General features: G+C 50.5%; 1 protein-coding gene and 1 pseudogene across 2 annotated transcripts in view; both read right to left on the bottom strand.

Annotated features, from left to right (window-relative positions):
• Positions 1 to 13,577, bottom strand: part of CCDC22 (coiled-coil domain containing 22) — a 15,081-nt gene extending 1,504 nt beyond the window's left edge. For both annotated transcript variants that reach the window (XM_005228144.5, NM_001076016.2), the window contains exons 1-13: positions 13,425 to 13,577; positions 12,156 to 12,333; positions 6,061 to 6,193; positions 5,195 to 5,301; positions 4,980 to 5,046; positions 4,703 to 4,881; positions 2,531 to 2,725; positions 1,953 to 2,015; positions 1,740 to 1,859; positions 913 to 1,032; positions 703 to 819; positions 496 to 597; positions 80 to 187 (exon numbers count right to left, since the gene is read on the bottom strand). In XM_005228144.5, coding sequence (XP_005228201.1) covers positions 80 to 187; positions 496 to 597; positions 703 to 819; positions 913 to 1,032; positions 1,740 to 1,859; positions 1,953 to 2,015; positions 2,531 to 2,725; positions 4,703 to 4,881; positions 4,980 to 5,046; positions 5,195 to 5,301; positions 6,061 to 6,193; positions 12,156 to 12,333; positions 13,425 to 13,474 — 1,539 coding nt within the window. In that variant the 5' untranslated portion in view covers positions 13,475 to 13,577. The remainder of the gene's footprint in view (positions 1 to 79; positions 188 to 495; positions 598 to 702; positions 820 to 912; positions 1,033 to 1,739; positions 1,860 to 1,952; positions 2,016 to 2,530; positions 2,726 to 4,702; positions 4,882 to 4,979; positions 5,047 to 5,194; positions 5,302 to 6,060; positions 6,194 to 12,155; positions 12,334 to 13,424) is intronic.
• On the bottom strand, positions 8,515 to 10,236 carry LOC107132065 (small ribosomal subunit protein uS2-like; annotated as a pseudogene).

The following is a 13,577-nucleotide window of genomic DNA, read 5'->3' as shown; positions in this document are numbered from 1 at the left end:
TGTGTCACCCTGCAACACACATCCTGCCCTTGGGCATGTCTGCCTGCGTGACCCACCTTCCACAGCCACAATGGTGTACCTTAGTGATCTCTTCCTTCTGCTTCCGGATATTGCCCACAATCTCCAGGATGCGCTGGGTATAGGCCAACCGGGACACATCTTTGGGCAGGGTCTCAAGCTCTGACACCTACACAGAAACAGCGGGTGCTCCCCTTGGACCCACACCTCCCCCACTCTGAGCTACCCAAGGCCCCCACACAGGTCTTTGGTTGTTGGTTGGTCAGTCGCTTCAGTCATGTCTGACTCTGCGACCCCATGGACTGTAACCCGCCAGGCTACTCTGTCCATGGGGAGTCTCCAGGCAAGAATACTGGAGTGGGTTGCCATTTCCTTCTCCAGGGGATCTTCCCAGATCAGGGATCAAACCCATGTCTCCTGCATTGGTGGGTGGATTCTTTACTGTCTGAGCCACCAGGGAAGCTCCACGGGTCTTACCAGCTGCTTGTAGACCTCCTCCTTCCGGCGGGCTTCTTCGGCAGCTGCCCGAACGCTCTGGTGCAGCTCCTGGATCTCTGCCAGCCGTCGAGAAGATTCCAGCTGCCAGGGTCCCACAGAGAGAGGGTAGTGAGGCAGAGCACAGGACTAGCCCCCTAGGGAGGGACTGAACCTGCCCCACCCATGGTCTGGGACCCCACCACCTACCTCTCTGCAGTCCTGGAGCTTTCGGAGGTGGCGGTACTCAGCGAGGAGCGGGACCCGGTGCTTTTCCCACTGACCCGCCAAGTGGATGACCCGCTGGGCACTGCTCTCTACCACAAGCTGGAGGGTGATGGTGGGAGGGAGGCTGCAGATAACACAGGCTGGGCCCGCCCAACTCCGACCCTCCCAGCCCAGCCTCAGCACCAGCCCCACCTGCAGCTTGGCAAGGTTGGCAGCCCCGTCGGGCAGCAGCTCCACCGCCTGGCTCTTCAGACGCAGGGCTTGCTCACGCTCCACGATGCTGAGCTCACTCTGCCGACACTCAGTCTCCACCTGGCACCCCAGAAACCCTTACTCCCAGTCAGTGGGGGAGCCCAGCCTACTGGGCCTGGAAAGCCCTGGCCTAGCCCAACCCCAACAGATGACAATACATCCCTCTAGCCCTTATGGCTTCCCAGGTGGCACTAGTGGTAAAGAACCCGCCTGCTAATGCAGGAGATGCAAGAGATGGGGGTTCGATCCCTGAGTCAGAAGATCCTCTGGAGGAGGGCATGGCAACCCACTCCAGTATTCCTGCCTGGAGAATCCCATGGACAGAGGAGCTACGGTCCATGGGGTTACAAAGATTCACAACTGAAGTGACTTAGCATGCCCCTATAGGCCCCTCAGACCCCTCCCAATAGCAACAGAGACATATAAGCAGAGACAGGCACCCACAGCAGACCCCTCTGACTCCTTGACCTCAACACTGACTCCCCTGGAAGCCCCGAGGAGGCCCACAGGCCCCTCCAGTTGCCCATGGACAGTCACACCCCTCCCGACTCTCACAGACAGCAAGGCACCTCTAACCCCTACAGGTCCCACATCCTCCTCCCACTCCCCCTGATTCTCCTGAACCCTCAAGAGTCCCACAGGTCCCCCAATGGCTTCCACGAATCTTTCTGACATCTGCAGACCTCTACAGAGTACCCTCAGTCCCCGCAAGTCCCTCTAAGCCCCCTAAGCCCGACCTCAGCGGGCAGCCCCTCCCCAACCCTCACCTGCACAAGGTTGATTCCCAGCGTCTTCATGTTAGCTTCAACCTCTTCAATGTTGTGGTTCACCCCCTCCAGCTGCTCCCGAAGAGACTCCAGCTCCTGCTCCTGGGCTGCCCACGTGTCCTGGTAGACACAGGCCAGGCGATGTGGGGGTGTCAGGCCCAATAGACAGCCAAGGGCCCAGGACACCGCCCCACCCACCATTGCTCTGCTCACCTGTTCAGGCCGCTGGGAGGTGGCCGGCACATCTGACACCTGGGCTGCCTGGGCCTCAGGCTCCTGGGGAGGGAGGAAGGAGCATCTTGGCTGTCGGGGAAGGCCCAGGCCCTCACAGCCAACCTCAATATCCCCTGTCGGCGCCCTCCCAGCACAGTACTCATGTATAGTGCACTGATGGCTGTCGGAATATGTGTGAGGATCAAAGCACTCTCTGTGACCTTAGACTGGAGTGTTTACTTATAAAAAACCTCCCTGACCCTGACACAGCTCCTGCCCACCTGCCCATGAAAGGGGTGAGGGCCCCTCCGGGTGACCATCCAAGAAGAGATATCCAGAAGAAACTCTCCAGAGAAAGCTGAGCTTTGCACAAAGAGCAGTCCTACACATTTACACGGCTCCCACCCCTGGACCCTTTCTCCACAGAAGTTCCCAAGAAGCCAGGGGACTCCTCTGGGTACCCACCTCAGTGGGGAGCAGGCAGGTCTGGTGGGAACAGGGGCCTCTTGTGTGGAGAGAGTGTGGTGTGTATACCTACAGCAACCTTGGTGCCATCAGCATGCCCTAGCCCCACCTACCAGATGGAAGGTGAACTTCTTGGAATGTGTGAAGCGGGAGCCTTTGGGAGTACCAGGCCTGGCCCCAGCACCCCAGGCCTGCAGCACTTCTCCCAGGTCTCGGGCTTGTTGCGGGGGCCCTGGCCGGCCCCAGGTCTGGCGCAGATGCTCGGCCAGGTGCTTCTGTAGCCGCTGCCGCTGAGCCCGTGTGTCCTCCTGGAAACAGTGGAAGGGGGTGGAGGTCTGCTGGGTACCCGAGGCCCTGCCTCCACCAGGGAGCTGCCTGACAAGGGGCCACCCCCAAGTCGCACCCACCCTCCAGCCTCTCCAACAAGAGGACCCGGCCCCACTGTCTGGGCCCACCAGCCTGGGAGCTCCCTGAGGACAGCCCCATTTCTCTCCACCCACTCGGCTCTCCACAATGGAGGAGGCTATGGGAAGGGAGACAAGCCTGCAGCTCCCAAATTAGAGACCAACACTGAAAGGACATGTGGGGACAGAGTGGAGACTGAGTCAGATGAGCTGGGAAAAGAAGGGGGCGGAGGCAGAGTGGAGCAGAGAGATATGAAAACAGAGGCAGTTTTGAGACAAATGGAGAAATCTGATTGTGAACTCAGTGTTGGATAGTATTAAGAGGTCACTATTCATTTTCTTAACTGTGAAGATGGCCTGCTGGTTGCATTAAAAAGTCAATGCCCTGGGGCTTCTCTGGTGGCTCAGTGGTAAAGAATCTGCCTGCCAATGCAGGAGACACAGGTTTGGTCCCTGATCCGGGACAATCCCACATGCTATGGAGCAACTAAGCCTGTGTTCTAGAGCCCGTGGGCCACAACTACTGAAGCCCACATGCCTAGAGCTTATTCTCTGCAACAAGAGAAGCCATTAGAAGCCTGCACACCACAACTATAAAGTAGCCCTTGCTTGCCACAACTAGAGAAAAGCCCACGCAACAAAGACCCAGCACAGCCAAAAATAAATAAATTTTAAAAACTTATTTTTAAAAAGTGAATGCCCTTTTGAATCACGAGATGTCTGCCTAAGTATTCAGAGTTAAAATGACATGATGTGTCCCCCCATCCTGAACCCCCCTCCCACCTCCCTCCCCACCCCATCCCTCTGGGTTGTCCCAGAGCACCAGCTGGGACACATGTACACCCGTGGCTGACTCAAGTCAATGTATGGCGAAAACCACTAAAATACTGTAAAGTAATTGGCTTCCAATTAAAATAAATAAATTTTTTTAAATGACATGAAATCTTGAATTTGCTTTAAAATAATACACACAAAAAATAAAGAAGAGATGAGGAAAGATTGGAAAAATGCTTGGATCTTTTTTTTTTCTTTTTGGCTGCACCACAGAGCTTGCAAGATCTTAATTCCCTGACCAGGGATTGAACCCGGGCCTGGCAGTGAAAGCACAGAGTCCTAACCACTGGGCTGCCACGGAAGTCCTGCAAAATGCTTTAATTGAAGGTGGATGATAGGGCCATAGGGCTCATGAAACTACTCTCTCTACTTCTGTGTTTGAAGTGCCTATAAGTTTTAAAATGAGAGAAAAAGATAAAGACAGAACAAATGGCAGTGGGGGAGGCAGAAAGGGACAGTTATAGAGGTAGACAAAGTGGGGAGGGGATGGAGACAGACACTGAGGTGGACAAAGGGGATATAGGGACAGATATAGAGGTAGACAGAGGTGGGGAGACAGTACAGAAATGAGACAGTGGTGGGGAGAGAGAAAGAGGGGCAGCAAAACCACAAAACGAGAAAGCCAGTGGTGGGAAGAGTTGGTCAGAGATCTGGAGGCTGTAATCGGTGATGACGACACAGAGAAAGAGGAAGCGAATTAGGGGCAGGAAGGAGGTAACAGAAGCAGGGAGAAAGGGAGGAGATCCTGATGGCTCTGGCTGCCCGTGCACGACCTTTGGTGGAACATCACCCTCGGAGGAGAGCAGTATTACCACCCATGTGTCAGAGCAGGACACCGAAGCTCTGAGGGGCCATACTGACTTGTGTGAGGACTCTCTGGCTCCAGCGTCCTTTCAGGCAGGGAACCAGGTAGTTGCACAGAGAGAGGAAACAATGGAAGAAAGGGACAAAGTGGGGAAAAAAGAGTGGCAGAGGACTAAAGGGAGATGAAATGGGAGCTGTAGGGAGGAGCGGCCTCATCAGGGGGGGCCAAGCACCAAGCAGTACCTGGGCGGGGAGGCGGGATGTCCGGTGGCCCCAGTCCTCGTCCCCAGCACGGTCCCGGCCTGTGTGCTGGCAAAGCTGGATGGCATGGTGTTCGAGGAGTGAGGCCGCCCTGGCAGCCGGCTGGGGCACCTGGGCAGGAACTGGTAGCAGCAGGGGACCTGCCTGGAACTCCCGGGACTCTAGAAGCAGCAAGAGTCAGCCAGCCCTCCGGCCTCACCACACGGGCAGGCCCACCTCTGCCCCTCCCTTCAGCCCCTCTCCACAGCCTCCTGCTCACCTCCTCTGGAGCTCAACTCAGGCATGACCAGCCTGCTGGCATGGAAAGGCTTCTGGTGGGCTGAGCCCTGGTGGGAGAGCAGAATCAGAGAGCCTTTAGGGTGAATCGTGTTTGGGGGTGGGCAGAGGGAAGGGGCCAAAAACCTGAGCAAACAATTGGGGACAAGGCAGGCAGGGCAGTGACAAGCAATATTAACACGAGTTGAGGGGTCCCACCTGGAGGTACTGTAGTTTAGGAGTGCGAAGGAGGGGTGGGACCCAGGGCAGGGCCAGGTGGTCCCGGATCCGGCTCCCGATGGCCCGGAGGAGGATAGCAGATTCACCTAGGGGAGAGGGGAGGGGGTATCCATCAGGTAATAATGCCACAACTCCAAAAATGCATACACCCTGGGAGAGCAGCCTGACCCCCTCGCAGAGATACATATCTATGTAGCTATCATTTTCACAGTCATTCAAGGAACACTTATTAAGCGCCTACTCTGTACCAGTCCCCATTCTAGACCCTTAGGCTACCTCAGTGAACAAACTGATAAATATCCTCCTGCCCTCCCAGGGCGGCAGGCTGATAGAGGCATGACTGAGGTCATAAGTACAATGCAGAAAACTGGCAGGTGGTTGTCAGGAAAGGAGGCTAAGGACCAGGGAGAGGAAGATATTGTTTTGAACAAGGCAATCCAGGGAAGGCCTCCCTCAGGTGACACATGAACAGGAAACTCCAAGGGGTAAGGGAGTGAACCATGAGAGTAAGTACCTGGGAGAGTAAGCCAGCAGATGCAAAGGCCCTAAGGCTGGAGTGGCCTGATGTGTCTGAGGAGCATCACTGAGGCCAGTGTGGTTAGAGTCGGGGCAGGCAAGGCAGGAGGTAAGGCCACAGGACCCTTCCAGCACCAACTCCCCACCTGGGTCAGCCCAAGCCCCAGTTCCCTCCCCATGACCTGTATCCCCCTCTCCACCCCAGTCCTCCCACTTAGCTCTCCCTAAGACACATACTCCACCCCCACCAAACTTTTCACCCCTTCCTCTTTTCTCAAGCCCCACAACACCCTCTCCCTCACTCCCATCACACCCCAAGCGCCCCATACCAGCAGACTGGTCTGCATCCTCAGAGGCATCAGTGGGCAGACGCTCAGCCAAGAACAGAAGCAGGTCTCGGAGGTCAGGCTCACTGGGGTAGAGGAAGTTCTGATAGCCAAGCTCCAAGGGGTAGCCCAGGTCCTGGGGGTTGGAAAGGGTGACACCTGTGAGTCTGACAGGCAGGATCGTCCTGACCTGAGAGCCCAGGGCAGAGACTCCAAATGCTACCATGCTCTCACCAGCCACCACCCTCCGAACTTTCCCTTGCCTCCCCACGGCCTCCAGAACTTTAAAGTTAAAGCTCTGGCCTTGCTAAATATGATCAAAACCCAGAGGCCATAAAAGAGAAGATGAGTGTTTCTGAATACACAAAAAAAAAATTTAAAGAAAAAATATAATGAGCAATGTCAAAGCATAATAACAAGATGGGAAAAAATAGTATTTGGACTTGATTTTTTAATTTAAGATGTTGCAACTAGCTGTCACATATCCAGCCTCTTGTCTGCATTCTTTTTAAAAAAAATTTATTTATGTTTAATTGAAGGATAACTGCTTTATACATATTATGTTGGTTTCTCCCATACATCAACATATCAAAGACAAAGAGTGAATCTACCTAGTATATAGCATACATGCTAAGTTGCTTCAGTTGTGTCCAACTCTTTGTGACCCTATGGACTGTAGCCCACCAGGCTACTCTGTCCATGACATTCTCCAGGCAAGAATACTGGGTGGGTTACCATTTCTTTCTCCAGGGGATCTTCCCAACCCAGGGATCAAACCCGCAACTCTTGTCTTCTGCACTGGCTTTACCGCTGGTGCTAGGTTCTTTACCACTAGCGCCACCTGGGAAGCCCACCTAATATATATAGAGTACCTAAAACCACACAAGCCGAAAGACCAGCAGTGCAACAGTAAAGGAGGCAAAAGATAGGAACAGATAGACAATTCCCAGAAAAAGAATGAAAAAATGGTCCTTAAACATATGCAAACATGTCCAACTTCACTTACAAAGGAGACTTGAATTGAAAGCACACTGAGCCCCAACGTGAGTATCACTGATCTGGGATAAACTGACATTATGTTCTCCTGAAGTTCCACTTGGGTAGAGAGATACTATCACTGGCACAGAGTTACTGCCCCAGACTTGAATCTAGTCATGAACAAACAATCAGATCAGATTGTGGGCATTCCATCGAACGACCAGCCTCCTCGCTTCAGACATGGGTCATTGCAAAAAGAAATAAAGAAAAACTAAGAAGGACTGCTGCTGGATACAGAAGATTAGAGATATAACAGTGAAATAAAATGTATGATCTTTGATTGGATTCTGTAATTGGAAAAAAACAGCTGTAAAGGATATCTTTGTAACTACTGAGGAAATCTGACCATGTACAAATATTAAATACTACTATTCTATCGATATTCAATTTCATGGGTGTGATCATGGTACTACGGTTATACTGGTGATTGTCCTTTTATCAATACTTAGGAAAGGTGCACTGAAAGTTTTAGGTATGAAGTATCACAATGTCTGCTGTTTTCAAATGGTTTAGAAAAGAAATGTGTGTGTGTGTACCCAGATAGAAAAGAATGAAGTAAAATGTTAACAGTATAGGAAGCTAGGAGAAAGATGTTATGTTTCTATTTTCATTTTTCCTTAAATTCAAAAGCTTTTCAAAGTGCAAAACTAGCGGGAAAACTATTTGGAGATACTATTCCTCACCTATTGAACAGGCAGAACTCTGACACTACACTTCCTCAGTGCAAGACGCTGTGGGAAAACAGATACTCTCTCATATACTGCTGTCAGAAATACAGAAATTAAACAATCCCAATGAAGGTGATTTGGCAAAATCTAACAAAATGACACATGCATTTACTCTTTCACCTAGCAATCCTACTTCTAGTTTACCATGAAGATATGCCTCCAACAATTCATGAATATAGATGTGCAAGATTATTCATTACAGCATTATCTGCAAAATACTGGAAACTCCCTAAATGTTCAAGCATAGGAGAGTAGTTGAATAAACTACAGTGCGTACATACAATGAACTACTCTACAGCTTCACAAAGAAAAAAATGAGGAAGAGCTCTATTGTCTGATATGAAACGATTTCCAGGATATGCTGCAAGGGGGGAAAAAGTATAAGAATTTAGGTATATGTTTTCTTTTATGTAAGAAAGGGGGGAAATAAGAATATATATTTATATTTGCTTATATCTTCATTTTTTTTCTGAAAAACTGGAAAGATACACAAGAAACTAATCAAAGTAATCCCCCTCTCAGCAGCCAGGTAAGGGTAATCAGGTGAATGGTTTGGAGTGCACGTGAGACTTCTCAAGGTATCGTGTCACTTCTGTCACACCTTGGAGAGTTACTCTTTCAGTAACTAACCATCTTTCATCTAGTTAACAATTCTTGTTCTTTTTTAAGAAACTGTTTATTTTCTCTCAACTGAATTTCCATCTTAAGAGTTTGTAGAAGCACAGCTTAAGGCCCCTCGGTAGTTGTCCCTCCCCATTCAGTGGGCTGGGCAGTGGGAGCTGCAGACAAGTCTTCAGTGGCAGGCTGCTGAATAAGCATAGAAGGCACATGAGCACCTTCAGACCAGTCCACCACCTCAGGCTGAGTTGCAGCTGGAATGGTCCATTCACCCTGAAATTCCTCCTTGGTCACAACTTCTCAGTTGCCACCTGCTCTTCCTTTTCAATCTCTTCAAGATCTCTGTAGAAGTAGAGGTCAGGCTACACCTCTCATGGGTATTCACACAAGATCATGCCACACAGGCACAGAGCATCCATCACATCTGACCCACTGAGTGAGCTCCCCTGTTGTTGCATGGGATAGCACTGTCCACATCCTGCCGAGAAGAGTTTGTGCTGCATCAAGCAACAGTAGGCAGGTTAACGTAAGAGGCTTCTGTGAGAGGCTTGTGGTCAGCCCTGGGATCAGTAACCACCAGGAGTCTTGGCTCCTGGAAGGCTGCCTGGATCTGGTTAATAAAGGTTCCAGGAGTGAAGTGGCCAGCAACAGAAGTGGCTCTGGGGCAGCAGCAAACTTTAGCCCAGCTCACTGGCCAGTATTCCTAGAGAAGGTGACACTGACATCAGCTGGGTTTTCAATGGCAATGGCATGAGCTGCCAACAGAAGCTTCTCCTAGGTTCTCTTCAGATTTACGATGTAGATGTCATCACTTTTCCTTCTGTAGATATACTGTTCCATCTGGAAGTCAAGGTTGGTGCCACCTAAGTGGGTTCCTGCTGCAAGGAATTCAAGGACATCCTCCTCCTTCACCTGTAGGGTATCAAGGGCTCTGGACACTGTGAAAGTTCCCCTTTAAGTTATGATGGGAACCCAGAACAATGCCACATGGACCCCTGTCTAGATAGTGTCGAAAGGCAACAGTTCTTCATATTAAATTTTCCCTATTCAAATTACTGCTAGGGTTTCTGTGTCTGGACTGGACTCTGATAAAAATGACCTCCATAAAACAGTAAATAATGGTTTCAAAAGAGACTATGGGCTTTGGAGTCAAAAAGGTTGCAGCTGAAATCTAACCTGTGCTCCTTGACTCACTATAAAGCTTTGGACTCATTATTTAACCACCCAGTTCAGTTTCTAGCTGTAAAATGGGGCTGACAGTAGTGTTTCTATGTGGATGCTTTAAGGGATTAAAAACAAAAAAAAGGCTTCCCTGGTGGCTCAGATGGTAAATAATCTACCTGCAATGTGGGAGACCTGGGTTTGATCCCTGGATTAGGATCCCCTGGAGGAGGGAATGACAACTCACTCCAGTATTATTGCCTGGAGAATCCCCTGGACAGAGGAGCCTGGCAGCCTACAGCCCAGGGGTCACAAAGAGTCAAACACGACTGAGTGACTAACACTTTCATTTTAACTTAAGTGGTAAAAAGGCCCATCAAGGTTCTGGTCTGGAGCTGCATGGATTCTGAAAGCAGACTTTCTGGATTCAAATCTAAGCTTTGCTTCTTACCAACTGTGTGACCACAGGCAAATCACTTAACCTCTCTGAGCTTTACTATCCTCACCTGAGTAAAAGGATACCAACAGTGCCTACTTCAGAAAGCTGGCTCAATAATTCAATGGCTTGATGCCAAGTTACCACAACAGCCAGCACAGAGCAACACTCAGAAAACATCATGATTATATATAACATCGTTATTATACAGACATATGTGTATTTGGTCACAATGTAGGACATATTTATTTCAGAGGGTCGCAGACAAAAAGTGTGAAAACCACTGTCTTTTAAGCTACTTTACTTTGGGTTTTTCCCGACACCTGCAATCAAAGAGTTGTGACTGATACAGAAACTCATTCCAGGAGTGGGGTGTGTGAAATGACAGACACCAAAATATGAAGGTGCCTGAGTCGCAGAAAGCGGTGTCAGCAGTAGGGCACATGACAAGGCAGACACCAGAAGGTGGCAGTGCTGAGCCAAGGTGTGCTACAGAAGCAGCACCCAGCTGAGTTAAGAAACTTTCTCTACTTGCTTTTGCATCCCCTGAAGAAGGAAATGGCAACCCACCCCAGTATTCTTGCCCAGAAAATCCCATGGACAGAGGAGCCTGGCGGGCTACAGTCCATGGCATCACAAAGAGTTGGACACACAGCAGGCTTTCTAGATGCTCAGGCCAAACCAAGACTTTGGGGCCAGACAATTACGTGAACTTCTCCATCACTGAAAAAGCCACATTCTCTTCCCCACGCAAAAGTTAGTGTGCAGAAAAGTAGATAACCATCAAATCCAGTGGGAAACAACACTGAGAGAAGGAGGTAACAGAAAACTGGGGGAAGCCTAAGCCCCAGCCCCTCCTCAACATGTCTCACTGTGCCCCCGTCTAGACAAACAGAGGACCCACGTTCCCCCTTATAAAGTGCCATTCTCAAGAAGACAACCCCAGGCCAGAGGACAGACTGCTCGCCTTGAAGGCCACCAAAAGCCCGAGACAGAAGAACCCAAGAACACCTAAGAGCTAGGTGAACCTGAGAGCCGAAGGCTGGGTAGAGGCCTATTTCTAAGAGACAGAGACTACACAAGCAAGGCACAAATTCAAGAAACCGGACCACCCTGTCCCTTGGGGCTAAGTGGAAAGTTTTACTGTAGTTAACACTATTGGCCCTCTACCACCAAATACTGCATATGTTGGGTATGCTGACATTCATTACATAGCTACAGGCTGTTGGAATGCAAGAAGCCAGATCAAGCCTATCTGGCTAACAGGGCAGAGTGAAGTTTTAGTGCAGACACTGTTTAAATTAACCAGCATATCTTCCTTTGGATAACCCTCCCTCCCCCAACTCCATGTGATCCTGATGGAGTAGCTACTCACAGTGCCCTATAGGGATGACCATAGGATCCAGGCTGGGCCAATCAGAACAGGTGGTTAATTCAGCCTGAGCATTTAATCAAACAGGGCTGTTTCAGAACTGGTAAATGGATATTATAGGATTTAGAAAAATACTTGGTGTTAAGCTCAAAATCGGAGAAGGCAATGGCATCCCACTCCAGTACTCTTGCTTGGAAAATCCCATGGATGGAGGAGCCTAGTAGGCTGCAGTCCATGGGGTCGCTAGGAGTCGGACACGACTGAGCGACTTCACTTTCACTTTTCACTTTCATGCATTGGAGAAGGAAATGGCAACCCACTCCTGTGTTCTTGCCTGGAGAAGCCCAAGGATGGCAGAGCCTGGCGGGCTGCCGTCTGTGGGGTCGCACAGAGTCGGACACGACTGAAGGGACTTAGCAGCAGCAGCAGCAAGCTCAAAATATGAAAGCCAGGAGTCACCCAGGTGCAAACTGGATCAACTCATTTGATGATCCTAACAACCCTACTTTTATCATCCCAATTTCACAGAGAAGAAAACTGAGGGCTACAAGGTTTAGGGTCACACACAGCCAGTGCTGTAGCCAGGGTCTCAGTTACTTAGGCAGTTTGACCACAGAGCCAGCAGCCTTAACCACTAAGTCACAAGGGGAGGTAGCAGAGAGGAAAGTCAAAAGAGTTTCAAAGGAGTCTGGCGACTATAAAGGAGGAAGGAAGAGGCTGTGTATATCGGGAGGAAGGCACTCACCATGCAGGCCTGAGCCAGGCTCATGGCCAAACGGAAACGGGCAGACATGGCAAGAGGCAGCAGGGGGCTGAGGCCAGAGCCCACAGCGGGGTTGATCACACGCAGGCAGCGGACCACAGCTTCTACCACCAGCTCAGTGGTGAAGGCTCGCAGGGTCTGCACATCTGGAGGAACTGCCCTGAAGAAGAAGGGGGCAGACACAATGAGGGGGATGGGAGTAGTCAGGAAACAGGGATGAGGCATAGCCGTACAGTCTCCTGTAAGCCCTAATACTGGGATGGGGTGGTGAGGATGGACACAGTTCAGACAGGTCCTCAGTGTTGCTGGCTGACTTCCATTTGTAAAACTAAAAATGGTGGTGGTGGTGGGAGGTAGTCCTTAGGTCCTAAGACCTCAGTGTAGAATGGTGGATGGAAGAGATCCAAATTCAAAAAATCTCAAATTTCCCTATGCCTAAAAGTCCCAAATTCCTGGGGTCTGGGAAGGCCTAGAAGCCCAGATGGAATGGTCTCTGGGTTTCTGCATCCCCAGATATCATGTTCCCTGCATGTCAGGGGCCCCTAGATATTGAACTGCTAGGGTTTTGAGACTCGACGTCAGGAAGCTGGGATTTTCAGGACTTCCAAATGTCAGAGTCCCTGGATATCAAGACCACCTAGTCTCAAGCAATCTGGAAGTCAAGCTCCCTACATGTTGTCATCCTGGGTTTTTAGGACCCTCGAATGCAGGAGTCCCAGTGTGTCAGGGTCACCAGGCATTAAGAACACCAGATTTTAAAGTCCTGGGATTGTAAAAGCCTTGGGTGTTGGGAAAAGAGGTTTGAAGGTTCCCAAGTATCCAGTCCCAGAGGGTTTTGGAGTCCCTGAGTGCCAGGACCCCAGGGTTTTAAGTTCCTTGGTTCTCAGGATACAGGTGTTTTAGAATCTCCAGATATCAGGGTTCCAGGGACTGATGTTAAGATCCACAGACTTCAGGAGCTCAGGCCTTGAGATTGCAAGGTTTTAAGGTCTCGAGGTGCCTAGGTCCTGGAGTTTGGGGTTTACCAAGTGTAGGGGTCAAAGGTTGGGGAGAGAGAGAGAGAGAGAGTGTGTGTGTGTGTGTGTGTGTGTGTGTGTGTGTGTGTGTATGGAGGAGGGAGGGTCTTAGGGTCCTGGAGGTTGGATCCCTAGATGTTAAGGTCTGGGGTTTTAAGGTTCCCGGGTGACTGGATCCGGAGTTTTGGAGTCCCGGATGTGGGCATTCCGAGGTAGGCGGGGGCTGTGTCCTTACGTGCCGGCCTGGCGCAGGGAATGGATGAGGATTCGGTCCGCCTCCTCCATGGTGGAGCCGTTTTGGAGTCCGAGGTTGGGTCCAGGGCCGGGTCCGAGGAAGAGAGGCGCAGCTGAGGAAAGCCCGCTCCCCGCTCGCGGTCCAAGGAGTGTC

Source organism: Bos taurus, chromosome X, assembly GCF_002263795.3.
Source record: "Bos taurus isolate L1 Dominette 01449 registration number 42190680 breed Hereford chromosome X, ARS-UCD2.0, whole genome shotgun sequence".
NCBI classification, from domain to species: Eukaryota; Metazoa; Chordata; class Mammalia; order Artiodactyla; family Bovidae; genus Bos; species Bos taurus.
Note: the sequence above shows the minus strand (reverse complement) of the source record. Positions and strands in the feature narration are given on the sequence as shown.